The sequence below is a fragment of the Cryptotermes secundus genome, unplaced genomic scaffold (assembly GCF_002891405.2).
Source record: "Cryptotermes secundus unplaced genomic scaffold, Csec_1.0 scaffold117, whole genome shotgun sequence".
NCBI lineage: Eukaryota > Metazoa > Arthropoda > Insecta > Blattodea > Kalotermitidae > Cryptotermes > Cryptotermes secundus.
The window spans coordinates 182,292-203,752 of record NW_019737981.1 but is presented as its reverse complement, the minus strand read 5'-3'; the positions used below and the strand labels follow the sequence as shown (position 1 = coordinate 203,752).

Here is a 21,461-nt window from a genome sequence, read left to right as displayed (position 1 = left end):
AAAAAAAAAAAAAAAAAAAGATTTAAAATTTTTTTTAAAGGTTGGAGATCGTTATTGTAACCTTTGGGGTTCAGTAATGCAGCAGTCAATTCTCTGATCTACTAAGGCTGCGAGCACAATAAACAGATCTAGTTCAGTCGAGGTGAAATAAGTCTCACTCACTACAAAGGCAGACCTCAGCTTTACTTGACTCCATCTGTCTCATTCTGTGCAAATCAAATGAGTCTACCTTTGCAACATCTCAGTGAGCCAGACTTGATTCAACACAACAGAGCTTGGTTAGCATACCTGTGGCCAAAGGGTAAATACGTAGGATTCGAATACTGAATTGTGTTCAGCTTCAGTGGAAACATAAAAACTTCCTCCGGCCTCCAATATCATGTTGATAAATAAAATGTTTAGAGCCACATGACTGTCATTTTACATAAAATTCTGGCCAAGCAATGGCAAGACAAGCTATCTTTCTAGGTGAAACTTAAAATGTGAAGCTGTTTGCAAGGCTCAAACAGACTTCTGTTGGTCACTTATATGTGTGTTAAACACAAGTATAGAGGCATTCTACAAGAGATTGGTGTAGCTATGGCCTGTCCAACTTTTGTGAAAGACTACAGCTCTTATGGTAATAGCACTGCCATGTATAGTGGGACAATATAGGCTGCTCACGTACATCACAGACTAAAAGTTAAATTCACAGCCATCACAAATCCATGTTATAAAACAAGCCCCCAATATCATCAGCTTTAGTTGCTTTACTCCCACATGATGAAATGGAAACACATAGCTTATTTGTATAATTTGCCGCAGAGCATTACCTCTTCTAAAAAATCACAGCTCCCAAAATGTCGTCAGAATCATTAGCAATCCATTGTGTGTTTTTTCATATACTTCAATATATTCTAAACAGTTTGTCATTATTTGCTCCTAAGCGTGCGTCCATGTATGTGCTTCACATCAGCATTAGGTATTTTAAGCAACACACAGGTCCTATTACAATGATAAAATACAGGAAACTAAAACAGTTTACAATATACTGAAGATATCACCAGAGATATTACATTACTGAGCTGGGAAATAATAACCAAAAACACATTAGTGAATGTGGCTCTATTACGTATAAATCTGTCAACACAGCAATCTCCAAATAAATAAACCAATATTACTGTACTTGTATTAACATTTGTTTATTATTCTGTATTTGCTACATGTTTCGACCCACCTGGATCATCATCAGGCAGTTTTCATGATACATCTTTCATTGTTGGATTGTGTCCTAGTATGGATCCATATTAGTAATTGTACTGATATAAATATCGTTAAAATTTTTTGTATGTGTCTCATTATGTTACTAAATTGATGTAATATCAGTCTTACAGGTTAAGACGTTAAAACAGTTATTTAAATCTTTATCAGAACGTTAAAAGTAACTGTTAAATCAATTATAATTTAAATTAAAATGAAACTATCTTGTAACTAAAGTGAGTGCCAGTGGTGAGTTGTCATAGAGTAGAGGGTAGTTGGGTGTTTTTTTGGCATTGTTTTTAGTCCGTTACGTATGTTATGTGGGTGTTTACTTGAGTGCTAACGATGCTATAAGTTCTGTATATATTCTCTACATTCCTTTCTGTGGTGTCACGAATAACAGTGGTGGAATCATTATGTTTTGGTTTGTGTTGTATATGTTGCATCTTGCATGGAGATACTACTTTTTTCCACTACTGGATATTGTGGTTGTTCTGTGATTCTGTTAGGACTCCTAGCAGAATCACACAGCACAGTATAATAAATGTTATTAAAATAATATTGGTTTATTTATTTTAAGACTGTTGTGCTGATGGCCATATAATCATAGCATAATAGGATCCATACAAAAGAAAGTCAGGAAATGTACAAATAATGTAACAATTCTAACATGTTCACTCCCATCTGTTTGTCTCAAAAACCATAAAACTGATGGAAAAATTGTACTGAACATAAACCATGCATTTTAGTTTTCTCTACAACATTTGCTCTGATAAATATTTAGTGACTTAGACATGAATTATGCTTAGCATGAGTATAAAATGCAAACAGGTCTTCAACAATTATTGTTGTCTGATTTTAACCACAACTGTGATGCTCCCTAATATCAATTTTCATTTCATTTCATTCAGTGAGTGACTTTTTAGCACTCCACAGGGAAGTGAACCCACCAAACAAAACGTACTGCTATTAAATCAAATTTTGAAAGTGCTGTAAAACACACATATAGCATGACCCACATTCATTATAATGTTACAGCATAACTGTACCGATATTAAAATCCAGTGTGGCAAACAGAAATGTGGCACTTATAAACAGAAGCTCATAAAACCTACAGTATTCGCAAAAGGCTGCTAGGACATAGTTTAGCACTATTTCTCCATTAAACACAATCTCTTGACTGATAAAAGAGAATATAACCTGTCTCTGAAGACTTCTGAATATCCGATGTAAGTCCATAAAAATCTTCAATTGTGGATGCATCAATTTTCTGGCAACAAACAAAAACAATATGTATGTCAGAAACCTAAATATGTATTAGGAACATGTCCACACAAGTACAAGTTTTTTTGTAACTAAATATAGGGCTTAATAAAACTTAAATTATTTATTAATCATGTGTTGAGATTTAAGATTTTCATGGTGTTCAATATTATGGTTGAGATCTTGTGGGCCATAACACCACACAGTTCTGTTTATTGTTANAAAAGTTTCCACTGCAGACTTGCCAAGTTTCACACAAAACTTGATGGCAATCCTTTGTTCCAAGGAGCGCTGCATTGCGGCTTGCACGGGAGACAAAAACGAGTTTCACGGAAAAGCCTTTCGTCACTCTCAGGAAGTTCGGAGACGACTAAGCGACCGCGGGTTCATAAGCTGACTTCCCCCTCCACCGAGCCCAACCGGTCTGAGAGTGCTGCGACGTATAGTCACTTCACAATAAAATAACTGACATTACTTTTCGGACAAACCCTGTATCATGAAGAGATCAGATTCTTCCAAAACAGGTAACTGCACAGTATTATTGGGCCTTACTATTTAAACCATTATGATCAAGTTCTGTCAACAGAAAATAGTAAGAAAATTTACAATAAAAATTGTGAAAATGTCCATGAAGACCTATAACAAAATATTTTTATCAACAATCAAAATAATTAAATGAACAACAGTTACACTGTATGACAGAACAAGAAATCAAAATTAAACCCATCAATCTAGACCAAGCACAAAACCCAGACACTTCTATCCATAAAAGTTAAAGGTCTTCTGTTTCTGCAAACATTACATTGCCANAACATTCGTCTAGTACACAACAGGATGCAAGGAACAATAAAAATTACATTGCCAACTTCAGGGTGAATAACTGGGGGATTTCTTTTTATAGAAAAATTTTCATAACTTCTCTTCATGCCCACCAAACTATTTTCCATTGCCTCTTTTGATTAACCATGTGACTGCTCCCTAATGGCTGGCACCATGAGCCTCTGTTTCATCTCCACTTCACTACACACTGCAAAAGCTCTATAAGAGCTGTAAAAGACCCCTCAATGTCATTAAACCATAAGGATGGCAACTATGGTGTTTGCTGAAATGTCAAAAACCTTCAACATTCTATACAGCATATTCCCAAAAACCAAAATCATGCATTAGTTGAATCGACTGCACTTGCAAAATATATGGTCACATGACCGAGTGTGACTACAGATGGGTTTTGGACTGATGACTTGATTTATTGCACACTGCGATAAACAGTGACTACACTTTACAGTTCACTTTTACACGCATACTAGTGTTCATAATCGTGTCTTCACTGCCTTTTCTTGGTAGCAGCTTCCAACTGCAAATGTTCCCTTCCTCTGGATTCCCAAACTGTCCGTGGCCTCAGCTACCAGCTTCTAACAACAGTTCACAATGACTGAGCCCCAGCGGTCCTCTAACGCAGTGGTTCTCAACGTTTGTCAGACTGTGGCCTGGTAAATTCTTTTTTCTATAAGACGAGGGCCTGGTACCAGCGGTTGAGAAACACTACTCTAACTGATAACTGGTCCTTGTTATAACATTTCAGCATGGACCACGTAGAAAATGTTTCTTCCATTATTGCTGTTCCCTCGTTGCCTTGGAAACATGGTTGTTTGCGGAGTGGTTACTTAGCAAAGGCTGTCATTGCCTAGCAGTGGATCTACATGCCACATTGCTCCCTCCTTCAGCCTATTTGTCCCGAATAGCCTAGAGGCATACCACTCTCTTTTCCTTTCTGAGAGCTGTGTTCCTGACATCTTTTGTTTTGGAGGTTGCCAACCCCTCCACAATATCCGGTCACTCATTTCCCGCAGCCCAGTCAAATATCCAGCTATTCACTTTTCGAACTCCAGCTCTACAGTCTTCTTGAAGATCCTGCCAGATATCTTCTCATTCCTCAGACACAGCTGCCATCTTGGGTCTTGGTCCTTTATTCCACTGTTGCATTCTTTGCCCTTCCATCATCTCTTCTCAACCATTGGTCCTTTATGACTGCAGTCCTTAGGCCATGCAGGAAAGGCATGGTGGCCAACTTCTGCCATGACCCCAGTCCTCAGACTGGTCCTTCAGAGCTCTGATAGTTTCTACTGCCCCCTCTTCTAGACCAACTTCCATCTTGGTTTCTACTTTCCCACAATTCACCTCAATGTCTTCTAGGTAGGCCTCTGTGGTCTCTAGACTGATATCCATCTTGGCTTCCCCCATTTCTTGGTTGGTTTCCACCTTTGCCAGCTTTCATTTCTGCCTTTATTTCGGCCAGCAGGTGGGCAATCATTTGTTCTATCTCCACAGTGTACTGATATAACTTGCCTTTATATAACAGATAGAAGCCAAAATTAATAATAATAAGTACTTTTTTCACGTTGCAGGTTTACACAGAATATAAGAAAAACGACCCCCATAGTGGAAGAACCACACACAAGTTTTAATTATGACACATAAGATGAATAATCTTAACAAGTTTTAGTGTGTGTAAATTTATTAGAGTTGACATATATGCACTTTTTAAATACATTTTAAATAATTTTATAAAGGCAAGCAATGAAATAGATTAACGTAATTAGGGCACCTGATGATGGCACTATGTTGCTGAAACATGTCATGAAGTAACAGGTGAAATTGAGTGCACTACAAGACGGCAACTGTATACATATCATGGAAGTTACAGCAGATGGTCAGTTTGTCTTGGTGTCAAGCATTCATCTGGGGCCGCAAGAACATATTTTTATTACTGCCAAACAGTTGTGGGTTTGCTGATGTGGGGCACCCTCTCTGATGAGAGGATGGGTCATTTACAATTGCTGCTGGCTCTGGTCAGCATAGTCATTCTCAGGTCTGAGTTCCATGGGACTCATGACCATGTTTCACTGTCTCTGATTCAAGACTCTGCCAACTTGGAGGGCCAAGTCCCTGTATTTATATCCTGCAGGAATAGGGTGGCCCAATTATAACCCCTGGCACTGGGTTCCTTTTTCGTCACCTCCTCCAACTTGCAGGGCTATAGTGGAGGTATTCGAACCTGCCTCCACGCGGGGAACTTGTCCTGGTTACAACACCTCAGCACAGAACTTGCAGAAAAGTTCTCTTCCATTATAGCTCTGTTCTTTTGTTGCTATGGAAACATGCTTGTTTGTGGAGCCGTTACTTGGCAATGGCTGTTGTACAGTTGCTTGTTTCATGGTCGTTGCCTAGCAATGGGTCTCCATGCCACATTATGAATGTCACTTGCAAAATGTATAGAAAAATGTGGCCCTCATATGCAGCACAGTGTAATGAGTATAGGTACTCACATATGGTGGAGTGTTCTTCTCCTACCTTCTGTTAATATTACATTACTTAATCAAGATTTTGTAATCTGGTCATCAATCTCTGTTTCTCTTACTGTCTACAGTAATGAAATTAAAAATGTATGACTTACATCAACCATATCATCATCAAAAAGTAGCCAGAAACCATGACTCTTTACGATACTAATGTAATGTCCCCGATTTGGACCACTTCCACAATGTATCACAACAGCAACCAGGTCATATAACCTGTCAGGATTCACTGCATCATCAGACTGAAACATATAATGTCACATGGGAACTGCATCTCGCAGTACTTCTGATTTTTTAATTATTCAAGTATTATCTTAAGAATAAAAGCCAACGATTAAAACATGTGTAACTACAAGTATAATTTTGTCTGCTAGACCAAGGCGTAGGTGGGTGGACAATATTAGAATGGATCTTAGAGAGATAGGATGGGATGGTATGGATTGGATAGATCTGGCTCAGGATAGGGACCAGTGGAGGGCTCTTGTGAACATGGTGATGAACCTTTGGGTTCCATAAAATGCTGGAAAATTCTTGAGTAGCTGCAGAATTGGCAGCTCCTCAAGAAGGGCTCAGCTCCATGAGTAAGTAAGTAAGTAAGTAAGTATGGCACAGACAGAAAACATGGTCTGAGGGAGGAACATAAAGTGAAGGACAATATGAAAAAAGTATTGCAGAAGATATTTAGATGCCTGAGATTTGTGTGACAATAAAAGTTGCTAGTGAAAATTAAATGTGGATCTACATAATTTGTATTTATTTCTTAACACTATTAAGGATACTGAATCAAGATGGTGAAATGAGCAGTGTATGCATCAATGATGGGTGAAAGTCCATTGTTTTATAATGCACAATCAACAAGAACAGTGTTTCTCAAACTTTCAGGAACTGTGGACTACCACATGCGTAAAGGCAAAGGTAAAGTTGTCCCTGTGCTTATCTAATTAAGCACTATTCCATGAAGGTGTGTGGGGGAGTGGATATATACATCCACACTTTCTTGACCTTGGCACTAGCTGCAGGTGAGTGGTGAGCTTCACCCCTGGGAAAAGAGCCCCTGGTACCCATTGGATAGGAGGCTGGGTGGGCCCCAGAGCTGGTCTGTACGATATGGAGAAGAGAAAATCCTGACCCTACTGGGACTCGAACTCTGACCCCTCTCAGCCGTCCAGCCCATATGCAGTTGCCATACGGACTGTGCTTGCAAATGCAGACCACTCAACTATCATCAACATTCCACTTAGGTGTAAAGAGCATGTAATTGCACATCTTTCTGTGAATACAAAAAAAAAAAATTATAGTTAAGTTGCCATAAACCACTTTTTTCTGTCCATCAATTTAAAATACACTGTTTAAACAATAACTTATCACAGTTTTTAAATTTAAATTATTTTATTATATGACATATAATAGTATATCAGTTATATAACGTTATGACCGCCATGGACCAAAGTCCAGGAATTAAAAGAGAAATGTGCTATAAAGAAAGATGGAGAAGCAAAAGCTGATGGCTATTCTCCTGCAATATGGAGGGAAATAAGAAGTCACAACTACTTGTTTAAATGAGTTAAAAATCCACAAAACATAATCTGAACAAAAAACTAATTACTGAGCTAACACTCATAGATATCAGGATGGGCAGACCTTAAAGACCATACTGCATTAAGAATACAAAGAACCGTCCATGGGGAAATGAAGCTAGTCAGCAGGCACTGGTTACTGTGATGGCAGTTTGCCAATGACTCCTGTGCTACAAAAAAAATAACATTAAAGAATAGTGCCACTGTGCTGTTACTTTGCTTATGTGCAGCATATTAACATGAAAGCATGAAGGCAAGTTCAAGTCTTGTATTTATCTCCATATACAACACGTTACACGCAGCCTCTGGATCAAGGTATCAACCGTTACGTTGAATGTACACACTGGAAATGCATGGTCTATTATTATTATTATTATTATTATTATTATGTTTATTGAGATTAGAAAATGGAATGTTGTCAGCGCAATGAGAAGTAGCTCAGGAATCCAACTCAAATACAATTATTTGCAACTGTGAATTCCATGGTGTCACTGAATACAGTGATGTGAACAATATTATACACTATCCACAGATGACAATACTAAAAAATATGGTCACCCCTGGCTCTATTTGTGAAGTAAGCAAGCATGAAGAGTGCAGTAGGGAAAAGAGAAGAAACAGCCAACTCCTTTACATCCAACAAAGTCCTACCAACATTATCAATACTGGATTCTATAATAAGATGTACAGATGTGAATGACAGTGTTGCTGAGGCCATGAACAAATACAAGAGTCTGTTGCTAAGATATACAAGGACTCTCATATGTTCATAAAAAATAATGCACATGATTAGTGATATTAAATTTCACAGATGTATATTAATGATCAAGCCAAATTTATAATTCTACTTCATAAATGTAATTATTTGTAATAAAAGCTACAATTTCCCCGATTATAAAACTGTTCTTTAGTATCTGTTGTCTGTCCAGGGCAGTGTTAACATCACCAGTATCAACCACCTCTGCCATGAAAACAAAATAATTCTAATTTAATAAATTAAAAGTCTGAACATCTTGATCCCAATCACTTCAAATTAATGAGATATTACTCTAAACTATAAATGTGGGGAGGAAATAGAAAGAAGCTACCACAGCCAGTTTTACACCCCTATTATAGCATTTGTTTGTAGGAAAGAAGGCAAACTGAAGATCTCAGAACAGCTACTCCCATGCAAAGAATCAAGACTGGGCCCTCCAAAGTATAAAACAGGAATGCTAACCACTCAACCACAACAGTCAAGACCTGAAATTTGAGTATTAGTATTTGCATATAAGACAGAAAAGTAGAATAGTTTCTTGCACTTCAAAACGCTTCAAAATGTGGCATGAAAGGGCAGAATAAAACAGGAGGCAAGGAATGATTACTATAAATAATTTCACACAAACCATTACAGCATTGTAACAATTATGAATAAATTATTTAATCACTTTTATGATTACAAACTACTTTTGAGTAGAAATGTAAATTTTAGTATTGAGATTGAAGTTAATCATAGCTCAATCAGTACAGTGACAGACTGGACAGCCAAGGAATCAAAGTTCTATCCCTGTAGGGGGCAAGAGACTTTTCTTTTCCTTATATAGTGTCCAGATTGCCTCTAAGGGGCACACAAGCCTCCTATACAACGAATACTTAAGTCTCTTTCACTGGGTGTATACCAGTTGCAGACATGAAGCTCATAAGTCACTTCTACTAGTGCCATGATTAAGAACACATTGATCTATCCTCCACAAATTATACCTAAATTAAATGCAACTTGCTATGCGATGAGATCAATTAAGCCTTTTATGTCACAGGAAACATTTAAGATGGTTTACCATGCCTACTTTCATTCTATTATGAACTATGGATTAATATTTTGGGGGAACTCTTCACATAGTGTAATAATTTTTAAAATACAAACGAATATAATCAGAATCATTACAGGATGTAGAAGTAGAGATTCATGTAGAGAATTATTTAAGAAATTAAAAATTCTACCTCTTCAATCGCAATACATATTATCGCTTCTCTTATTTGTTGTTTACAACAAAGATAAATTCAAATTAAATTCTGATGTCTATAACATGAATACTAGACAAAAATATAACTTCCACCTACCCTCATCAACTTTATCAGTATATCAAAAAGGAGTCTACTTTACTGGCATAAAAGTGTTCAACAATCTGCCACAAAGTATTAAAAACTTGGGCAATGATACTAAAAAGTTTAAATCAGAGTTAAAGAATTATCTACATGCTCATTCCTTCTACTCTTTAGATGAATACTTCAATGTAAATAGAGAATGATTAAAATTAAGTTATATTAATTTTTAAGCTAAAATTGCCTGTACTTATGTATGTAACCTTTTGACTTGTTCTGTATCCAAAGGTACTAACCTGCTTAGGATTTATAGAATGTAAATAAATTCAATTCAACTCCCCCCATACCTTTTCATGGCATGCTGCTTAATTAATTAAGCATTTTATATGTGCATAAAACACAAAGAGAACACAAGAATGATACAAAGACAAGTAGTATGTGTAAAAAAAAAAAAACGCACACACACACACATATATATACATACCGTATTAAATAGCCTCAACTCCAAAGGAAATACAACCCTATGGGAAACCTTTATATGCCTGTTGTACTGTTCCATGTACTTAAACCGCTTCAAATGAAGTGCCAAAATCATTGGTAGCTTCTTCACCCGCATTCGTTTCTGTTAGAAAATAAGTGAAGTCTGTTATGGATAAATAATCAGACTTACAATAAAGCAATAAACAGCTGTGCCTTTCTGCTTTATATGAGATCTGAGGCTTTTATGGTGTTGCAAATTTAGACATGGGTCTTCTGGGTTATGATACCATGCAGTCTTGTATACGACTATCAGTGTTTCAGAGGAGTCTGCTGCCTACATCTTCAGGGCATCCCCAAAATATATCTATTTATGAGACTACAATGTTGTAAACAAGAAGACTAACCTAAATTCTCTATTCATCTGTGCTTTTTTTTTTTTGGACGCTTCATTTATTTCTTCAAATTCAGTGATATGAATATGCTACTTGGTTCCTCTAACTTAACCAAAGAACAGCTTCCATTAGACCTTCCATAAACCTATCTGGTTCACGTACGGAGGCAATATTTATACAGCGCAGCACAGCGGGCCAAGAAATCATAACGGACTATATTAAGAATCTCCTTACTCAAGTTACATAGGCGGCACAACATCGGCCACCTTGAAGAGAGACGACAGGGGCTATTAACATGAACCTGAATGGTTTATGAATTTTTAATTTTGAACAAAGTTTTTAAACTTTAAAACAACTTTAAATATTTCTATAACCAGAAGGCTGCTGTGACTGATAGATGGAACATTGTGTACTTGGACAATACATGTGTATTTGATATGACAACTGTTGTGATAGTGGTTTCAAAAAAGTGTTTGGTGCCTCTGAAGATGATCCAAATGGATCGAAACATGTCAGGCTAGTGAATCATCAAGTGAGAAAACTGAAATAGTCACACTAGATGGACTTGTCTTTTATAATTGTAACTGTTAGTGTGACGGACCAAAATGAAACAAATCAAATTGTACAAATTTCTTCAACTGTGCTCAGTGTGCCTTTAAATTTGTGAAACAGACTATGTTAGTATTAAAAAATCACTGTTATTATTGATTTACGTTACAATTATGATAAAGGAAGAAAAAATTTTATTTTTTTAATATCTTTTTCATGAATGTGTACTTATATTTCGTTTTTACCCACTAGTAGGCAACAAAATAAAACATGTAACTTCTTTTGAATATTCCAAAAATACCTCAAAATGTTCTATACTTAACAACCCTTTGAGTATTTCCAGGTCAGAAGAACTGAAAAGATGAAAATATTTCAGACTCTGACTATAACATACAGGGTAATTCAAAATAGGCAAACATCTTCAGATACTAATAATACAGTACTCATTCATTTTGCAGTGATGCCACATGTACTAACAGCTATCTAGTCCCACCAAGTCTCTTTATAATACTAGCTGGAAATGTGATTCTCTTCCTATCTGCTAACAAAGGAGAAAGCATCTTGTGTAATGCGGTGTAATAAGAAGAAAGCAGTCTTCTGGGATGTGGTGCCGTGTAGATGTGGTGTTAACCGATGTTTCGGAGGAACGTATCACCTCCGTCTTCAGGGTAGAAGGAAAAATAAGAAAATCCACAAGCAAAGAAACAGTGAGAGCAGGCACAAGCAGTCTAATGTCTGAATAAACTCAGTTATGCGAAAACAGGAAAGGAAGGGACAGGTCTACATGGGAAATCANATTGAACTCCACCCCGACAATATGAACAGAGAAGGGGGGTTTTGTCTCAGCAAGTCATGGAAGCCTTTCATCTGTTCCCTAAAAAAACCCCCCCCGGGACATGATGCCAGATCCACAAGGCCACACAGTCCATAACCGACTCGCATAGCAACCCCCCAGCTTAAGGGTTAATTCCCTACCATTAACCTTGCCTTTCTCCCCTGACACAATATCCTATACCTGCTCTAACCTTGCTCCTGCTCCCCAGACCCTTCCCCTCTCCCTCTTCACTGATTTCCCATGTAGACCTGTCCCTTCCTTTCCTGCTTTCATATAGCTGAGTTTATTTCCGACATTAGTCTGCTTGCAGCTGCTCTCATTGTTTCTTCGCTTGTGGATTTTCTTATTTTTCCTTCTACCCTAAAGATGGAGGCGATACGTTCCTCTGAAACATTGGTTAACACCACATCTAAACAGTGCCACATCCCAGAAGACTGCTTTCTTCATAGTCACCATTGTGAAAACCTCAAATCTTACATACGTGGTGTAATAAGTTTGAAACAAAAGAAAGCATCTGCATGGGAAAGAGTCCTTGTCATCTCTGTGTCACTGATATAACTGTGCAGCATACAAGGGAGGTCTCTCAACGTAGTCCACAGAAGTCTATTTACAGGTATGTCCTTTGTGTTACTAGGATACTGTGTTTGTGCCACCACTGCAAACAAACACTGCAGACCTGATCTGAGAAATAGTGGTGTCATTTACTAGAGACATGCTGGTTAGGGTCTGTGATCAACTGTAGTATCAGATCCACATCTGCTGTATGACCCACGGTGCTTACATTGAAATCTGTACATAACCTGCAAAGAGCCTGCATGAATTATATTATTATTATATGAGTAGTTTTATTTCTATAATATTTTGAAAGTTGTTATAACATTCTGGATTACTATGTATATAATGAGATCTTTTGTAGTAGTAGACTTAGGTGGGAAGAGTCAGATGCTCAGCAGGCCAACTCAAAATGGATAAATATCATTCACTGCTGTGAGTTTTTAAGAGACAGCATAACAATGTAGGATTACTGATTCCAGATCCTTATTTCTTCCACAAAGGCTCCTGACAAGAGCATTTATTTAATTTTTGAAAGGGGCAAACCATTGTAGCACTAGGCTTGGCAACAAGAGCGTTTATTTCCTACCTGTGCTTCCTGGTAACTACTGCAGTGGTCACACTTGAACTTGTTATCACTGCACAGTGTTTCTGTGTTGCTAAAGCACTTCAAACAGTGGGTGATACTGGTATTTTGGTCAACATCAACTTGAAGATCAAAGAAATCTTCATCTTTACTACTCACCTATAAAATATATGTCAGAAAATTAATTCCCAATACACAGAAATTCCCAAAGCAAATGTTCATATAGCATCTCAATGCTGATTGACAGCCAAAAAATATTAATCATTCCATACAATGTAAATGTAATTTTAATGTAAAATGTTCTGAAAATGTGTATATGTAGTGTCTGGAACAACAAGGAATTATCCAAAACAAACTACTGAAGCTCAAGAGTATCAGAAGTGTCTAGTACATACATTTTAAATGTCTGAATGGCAGTAGCAAACTGATCATTTATAGTATCATAACATAATAATCAAATCTGCAAATTTTTAACAATTTACATAGAAACTATATGCTTCTACAATGGGTTCCCACCTCATGACTCAAGGTACGCGGGTTCAAAAACCCGGCAGAGGTCGTGGAATTTTTAAGGGTGGAAAAATTCAGGGAACAAGTCCTCCGGGAGGGACTTTAAGCCGTAGGTCACGTGTCGTAGATTTACGGCACGTAAAAGAACCTCATGTCTCTAGGAGACCTCTGAGCAAAATTAGGCCAAGTTTCCCGCCCACCTAGTTTCCAATTCCTCCGGTAGATGGGGGAAGTATCAGGTACCACTGCCAGAGGAGGGGGGACCTCTCTGACAGAAAGGGACTAGGAACACCTGCCAGAGGAGGGACGACCTCGCTGACAGAAAAGGACTAACTATTAGATACCACTGCCAGTAAGAGGTTGGAACCTTGCTGGCAGAAAGGGGCTGATAGTAAGCACCAGTACCGGTAGGGTATGGAGACAGTAGAAATTAAAGGGGGATGCACAATGGACCAGTAACCAGTCTAAGTGCATGGGGAAACCCACCCCCTCAATATGGAATGCGGAATCTACAATGGGTTTAAAAAACCTTCCTGATTAAAAAAAAGTACATGTATCATCAGACAAGCGAACACTATTATGCTCAGAACTACTGGGTTTTTTGACTCTTTCGATCGTCCAATATTCTAGAAAATAGAAAACACGAGATTTCAAAAACTGGATCTGTTTCCGTCCTCAGGTGAGGGGAATCGCTTACTCAGTTGGGCCCCTTACAAAGAGCTAACCTGAAACATGTCATGTGTTCTATTTTCTAGAATTCCAGGCTACGGGAAAAGTCCAGAAATCCAATAATTATCAGAACACTTTAGAATCTACTTGTACAACTGGTATGGACCCAGTATATACCTTTCTTACACCGTATTTTATATTTTCTAGAATACCAGACGATGGAAAAAGTCCAAAAACCCAGTAATTTTCTGTGTTATACACCACTGTCAGAACCCTTTAGAATCTATTACACTCCAAGGCCCAGCAGCCAGACTCTCATCAATTTAAAATTTTGTCCTTGAATCACTGAGTTTACTAGTGTAATGTACCACCATCAGCACCCTTCAGAACTGACACTTTCTGTGCTATACACGGAGCCCAGGCAACTACTTTAATCCCACCATTTAATTAAAGATTTACCATACAATTATCTTACTGTTTCACAATTGAGACATCTTGTTTCACTTGTCAGGATCCCCTGGAAAATCTCATGCACCCACGTTGGTTCAGGCTGAGGAGTAGGACCCTCACCAATTCCCATCTTTGGTTTGCAACTACTCTGATGCCGCTCGGCTAGAAGAAAAAATAACTCATCTTCTGCTTCTCCCCAGGCAGATATCATGCCACAAACAATTCACATCTGTGCTTGGCACATTTGCACCAACATGAATAATGGATATATCATAAAGGTAAGGTAAAATTGTCCCTGTGCTTAACTGATTAAGCACTACGTCATGAAGGCATATGAGGGAGTGCATGTACAGATGCACATTTTCTTGACCTCGGCACTAGTTGGGGGTGAAATGGTCAGCTTCATACCCCAGCCACTTTACCCCAGATACCCAATGAATAGGAGGCTGAGTGGGCCCCAGAACCAGTCTGATGACGTGGAAAAGAGAAAATTCTTGGCCCCTCATTCATCCAACCTGTAGCCAGTCACTATACTGACTACGCTATCCTGGACATATTGTAGTGGGGAAAAAAAAAACCGAAAGTGCTGATGTGCCTCTAATACACTCACACACATATTTTGTAACATGAACCAAAACTCCAATATCGTCTATGTATTTGTATTTGTAGTTCATGTAATACACTGGCTGCTGCCATGTGACTAAGAAATTTCCTCCAAGTGACATCTGCAATATGAATTCCTTATTCCAGGTTTATAATATGGTCACAGGTGACAATCCTCTATGTAAATAGTTTCTCATATGTGCTCCCCCTCCCCCAGTGGGTCACATGGCAGTCAGTGTATTAATGACTCTGCCAGTAATTCAGATTCTACAGCATCAAATGGCTGGTTGATAGTGAACAGTGAAATAGAAAGGAGTCAGAAATAAGACCACTGCACTGCCTGCCATCAAGGGTCCATTTATAAAATGATATAAAATGTGTTCGTCATTGTTCAATAATAAAATTTGTTAAGATCTATCATCTTACATGTCGTATATCAAACTCGTCTGTAACGCCATTCATCCACTATGGGAGTCGTTCTTCTTATGTTTTAATTGTGTATATGTCTTATGATGCGTCTTTCTTATGTGGCTGCGTGCGTTGTATTGCTGGACGTATGTGTGTGTGTGCTGGGCATATTTCCTTGCCTAACATGAACTTATGTAACTCCATGTATAGTTTCCAAAGCTGGGAAATCAGTTATATATATATATAAATCATAACAATGACTCCCATAGTGGATGAATGGCGTTACAGTATGTTTTTATTCTTGATTTTTATATATATATATAAAAAACATAAGAAGAACGAGCCCCATAGTGGATGAATGGCGTTACACACGAGTTTGATATACAACATGTAAGATGATAGATTTTAACAAGTTTTAATATATACATTTTATTATTCAACAATGACAAACACATTTTATAAATGGACACTAGATGGCAGGCAGTGCAATGGTTTAACATGATTGATACACTGGAGGATGGCTGAAACATGATGCTGAANTCATCCACTATGGGAGTCGTTCTTCTTATGTTTTAATTGTGTATATGTCTTATGATGCGTCTTTCTTATGTGGCTGCGTGCGTTGTATTGCTGGACGTATGTGTGTGTGTGCTGGGCATATTTCCTTGCCTAACATGAACTTATGTAACTCCATGTATAGTTTCCAAAGCTGGGAAATCAGTTATATATATAAAAAAATCATAACAATGACTCCCATAGTGGATGAATGGCGTTACAGTATGTTTTTATTCTTGATTTTTATATATATATATAAAAAACATAAGAAGAACGAGCCCCATAGTGGATGAATGGCGTTACACACGAGTTTGATATACAACATGTAAGATGATAGATTTTAACAAGTTTTAATATATACATTTTATTATTCAACAATGACAAACACATTTTATAAATGGACACTAGATGGCAGGCAGTGCAATGGTTTAACATGATTGATACACTGGAGGATGGCTGAAACATGATGCTGAAACATGTAGTGTGGAGTGACAAGTGAAATTGTATGCACTAAAAGACAGTAAATATATATACACATTATGGATACGAATCAGTGCAACAGGACGCTAAAATACAACATCAGAAATAACACATTCAAGTCTTTTCAACAAAATCGACCACTATTTAGGAAGTGAGATGTTTCTCGACATTTATTTCCCAGTCAAGTTGGTCAGATGAGGTGTCACTAAGGCACATCCTTTTATTTGAAGTAAGAGTCCTCAACCTCTTATAAATGGCTAGGTCAAATCTCTGCTCTAACATAAATTTGGCAGAGAGCAAATGAATAACTTTAATACAGCAGACATGCCTATTACTTTGGACACTGTTCTTCATCTCAGTTTTTCAAATTCCATTTTTTGGAAGCTGGATCTGCTGCCTGCATCAGATGCAAGTGAAGAAAGTATCCTACTAAACTGGGCCCCAAAAATTCCATCAAAAAATGGAACCACACTTTAATAGGGGTTGTCTACAGACATTTTCTATGTATCAGATTGGATTACCAATAAATTATTTAAGCAGATATCTGGATGTTGTGATGTGTGTTGAATACTTTAATAGAGATTATCTACAGACATTTTGTATGTTGAACTGAAAGCAGATATTTTGTATGCTGAAGTGTGTATACAATTTTCTGGGCCCCACAGATTCTGTTAACATTAAATATCACTGAACTGTAAGAACCTTTCCTCCACTACAGTGATAGAAACAGTTCCAGTTTCTAAAAAACCGTCTAAAAATCTCAAGGTGATTGTCAATGCTCATAATAATAGTAATATTTACTGTTACACACCACTGTCAGAAACATTAGATTTAATTTACCATAGCATCTGAGCCTTTTAAGAATACAGCCACATGTTACTAGCAAACTTACTGGTTAACTGTTTATTTGCATTTACAGTATACACAAACCTATTATTTTGAAGGAGATCCCAGTTGATTTCCTCAATCTGTTAAATAAAAAGAGATACATGCACAGTCTTGTTTTTTCTGTGTCTGACCACGTATTAATTTATTTGCAGTTTTGAGCCGTCCGCTCACAGGAAACAACTTGCTTGCTAACGTGGTGGTCGCAAAAGCTCCCAAGTTGAAGTAGGGATCTCGGGAGAAGAAAACTGAGGAACAAGGCTGGTTAATAGGGGGAGGGCGAGGTTCAGACCAGAATCAAATAGAGCAGTGAATAGTGAGGCTATGATGGAATAACCGTAATGGCGAATGCACAGGCTCAACACAAGTTGGTAACAAAATGCACATACTTGTACATATTGTAAAATAATATGAGATAAGCCATAGGTATAAATACGAGTAATACAAAATACAAATGAAATAATCACTATGAACTCCTCAAAAAGGTGAAGGACATAAACAGAATAACGGTCACACACGTGACACTATCTCCTTTTACAATACTTACATAACTATAATACAAATCAAAACAGTTTTACCTCGTGACGAGCCATAACCTTCTACTATGACTCGTGAGGGCTCAATTCCCCCGACCCCATGCTTACAGCCGAGATATAATTTCTGAACAAATACAGTTAAGCTGAAACATAATTTTGCAGTCAAGGGCACAACCTGCCCACCTGAGATCTACCAGGGCTAAAAGAGACTGACACTAAGGCTGGCAGAAATACAAAGGGGAAGAAGGGGGGGGCACATGACTACCATGTCACAAAAGAGCTGAATAGGGAACAGGGAAAGATGGCTTCTGTGGAACACTTGGGTAGATGGAGAGGGTCCCAAAGACCTCAATTGTAAAGAGCCATAAAAGACGGTTCAGTTTATTTAACAATATAGGAAAATATTTGAGAACGGGTACCAAGGAAAATATTTGGACTCAAGAGGGATAAAATAATAGAACATTAAAGAAAGCTGCATAAGAGCTCCATAACTTGTCCTCCTCAGTAAATATTATCACAATAATCAAATCAAGGAGAATGAAATGGGCAGGGTATGTAATATGTTTGGGACAGAAGACAAGTTCTCACAAAGTTTTGTGGAAAAATCTGCAGAAAAAAGGACACTATGAAGATGCAAACATAGATGAAAGGATATTAAAATGGGCCTTAAAGAAATAGGATGTGAAGGAGTGGACTACATTTATCTGGCTTAGAATAGGAATGAATGGTGAGCTCTTGTGAACACAGTAATGAAGATTTCAGAAAATCTGTGTGGACAAGCAACTACTGGCTTCTAAAAACGGACTCAGGTCCATGGAGTTAGTAACTCAGTCTATACACAGATGAAAGTCTAGATTGACAAGGAATAATGAACTGGAAAAAATATGGACGTGGTCATGGCCTAATTTAAGGTACTATCCTGGAATTTACCTAGAGGAACAGAGAAAAATGATGAAAAATATCAATGCCCAGGATGACATTCAAATCAGAAACATCCTGAATGCAAGGTTGCAGTTTTACCACTTGAACCAACTAGCTTTATCTGACATCATTAATCAATGCTCCCATTTTCAGTACTAAGCAACAAACACGCCACAGTATTTTAATAGCTTTAAAAGAGATGTACATGCAACGTGGACACTGCGTTAACAAATACTTCAAATAACACATATAATACTGAAAGGTGGATGTCCGATGGCAGTATTACCTCACAATAACCAAAATGAAGAACCTAACCTAACATAACTTACATATCACTTATGGCACGCAGCAAAGTTGGAAACTGAAAAACTGATGAAATAAGTCTGTTGTCTGCCAGCCTTCTAAAATATAAAATACATTTGCTAATTTCTTTAAAATGGTTCTGATTTTATTGATTTCATCCTATTTGAAGAACAAATAAATAAAAATATTCACCTAAAATTATTTCATTGATATGATTAATCAGGAAGTTAAGGAATTCATGGGCATCTTGCTGCATGTAGTTGTCAAACTCCTCTGAAATCAGAAAAAGATAGATTAATATATTTGGAGAGAATAATAATTCTCATACATTACCAACTAATGTTCAAATTCCTTCAACAAATGTACACCACATTTTATAAACACCAACCTTTCTCTTTTCGAAGTCTAGCAATAAACTTTTTTGGTGCAATTGATCCAACTTTCTTTTTCTGTGTGGCAATGCTATAGAAGAGATCAGCAAGGCATGTGAGAAGTGTCTCTTTTGTTCTCTTATTTCTTGCTTTGTACTCCAATACTTTTTCTCGAAATGGTTTACAAAAATATAAAGCCTGCAGGACAGAATTGCTGTAGCAAGTGTTACCAAACTGAAAGATAATAAACAATTATGGATCACAATTACGGATAAGAAGCACTTATCTCTAACCATAAAATTAATTTATTTGATGAAATAGTTGTTTATTTATAACCTGTTTAATGTTTCACACAATATTATTTGCAGATGATACAAGTATCCTTATCTTTGATAAGAATCCTGCAACATTTAAAATTAGAATAAATAAATTATTTGAGATGATAAATGAATGGTTTAGGAAAAATGAGCTAGTAATAAATTATGAAAAAACTTATTTTCTACAGTTTAGAACTAAAAACAGTAAAAACTTAAATGTTCAAGTTAGTTATTTAAACAATCAAATTCCAAGTATTTCTAATATATCGTTTCTGGGATTAAAAATTGAAAATTTTTTAATGTGGGAAAGTCATATTGATGCAGTAATTGATAAGTTAAACAGATCCTGTTATATGTTACATGGGGTAAAGATCTTTAATCATTTGCCACCAAAAATCAAATCTATGTCTAATGACTTGAAAAATGTTAAAATTCAGTTGACAACATTTTTATTGCAAAACTCTTTTTATGCATGTGATGAATTCTATAGTAACAAATTTGCCTAGAAATAAGGATAATAGCATAAACAATTTTAATATTGCATAATTTTATGTATAGTGATGTAAGACTGTTTTTTTGATATAAATTTAACACATGCTTTTTTTATCTATTTTAATGATTATAAACTGTACATATATTATATTTGTATTGTACTATATTAACTATGTGACTGGTTCTATATCTATGTATATGGTTTTATGGAATATACAATAAATGAATGAATGAATGAATGGGTATTTCCAATCACTTCAACAAATAAAATATGCAGTACACCACTGTATATTCGGGTAAAGTTGCCTGGTGCCCAATGAAGGCATATTAAGGAGTGGAGGTATAATTCCACCATTCTTGATGTCAGCACAAGATAGCCGTGAATGGTCGGCTTCACACCCCGGCTGCTTTACAATCTGGGAAAGAGCCCCAGGTAGCCACTGGACAGGAGGCTGGGAGGGCCTACGCCAGTCTGGATACTGTGGAGGAGAAGAGAAAAATCTCTTGCCACTGCCAGAATCGAACACCGGCAGTCCAGTCCGTAGCCCCACGCTATTCTGCCTGAACACACCATATTACATAAACAAATTTTAATCTGCTAAATACAATTAAAACATTAATCTACTAAAAACTCACATTTACAAGGCCGAAGTAATGTTCATTTGGAGGAAACTGATCCGATCCAATATCGCGTTCCAGTTGAGAAATATTTGCACCCTGAATGCAAACACATGCACATTACAATTGTTCCCTGCTACTGATTCTTAAGCATAAGCATCTGAACACCAACTGCTCATAGATAATAATGTGGGCTCAGCTGTTTACTTGGCCCTGTAACATGTCTCATCACAAATGACTAAGAACTCATCATGCTATATATTAACACGTATATGTATGCACTTACTAAAAATATAATGTCATGAAATTATGTTTTAACAACATTACCATTTTAGGATGAAATGTGTTAAATTATAATCAAATCACCGTTCCTACTTCATATAACTACCCCATCTTTACTTTTCTGACAGTAGCGCTACCTATAGATAGAAA

The 21,461-nt window shown here is 37.0% G+C and overlaps 1 protein-coding gene across 2 annotated transcripts; it reads right to left on the bottom strand.

The window, feature by feature from the left end:
• Positions 1-911: 911 nt before the first annotated feature.
• Positions 912-21,454, bottom strand: LOC111870527 (ubiquitin carboxyl-terminal hydrolase 46). Of its 2 annotated transcripts, XM_023862888.2 has the most exons (9): positions 21,357-21,454; positions 21,048-21,128; positions 19,620-19,836; positions 19,424-19,504; positions 14,566-14,702; positions 12,915-13,070; positions 10,002-10,139; positions 5,957-6,100; positions 912-2,509 (listed from the first exon to the last, which is right to left on the bottom strand). In XM_023862888.2, the coding sequence occupies exons 1-9, from the start codon at positions 21,357-21,359 to the stop codon at positions 2,402-2,404; spliced, it is 1,065 nt and encodes a 354-aa protein (XP_023718656.1). In that variant the 5' UTR covers positions 21,360-21,454; the 3' UTR covers positions 912-2,401. The 2 variants fall into 2 exon arrangements, with proteins under 2 accessions (XP_023718656.1, XP_023718657.1); XM_023862889.2 differs by lacking the exons at positions 21,048-21,128; positions 21,357-21,454 and adding an exon at positions 20,692-20,872.
• Between the last annotated feature and the right edge of the window lie 7 nt (positions 21,455-21,461).

Excerpts from the sequence above, each read along its gene's own strand:
- LOC111870527 (XM_023862888.2), bottom strand. Across the intron at positions 10,140-12,914 it reads GTAGTTACCAGGAAGCACAG|AAACGAATGCGGGTGAAGAA; the intron begins GTAGGAAATAAA and ends ATTTTCTAACAG. Across the intron at positions 6,101-10,001 it reads AGTTGAGGCTATTTAATACG|TCTGATGATGCAGTGAATCC; the intron begins GTATGTATATAT and ends TATATGTTTCAG.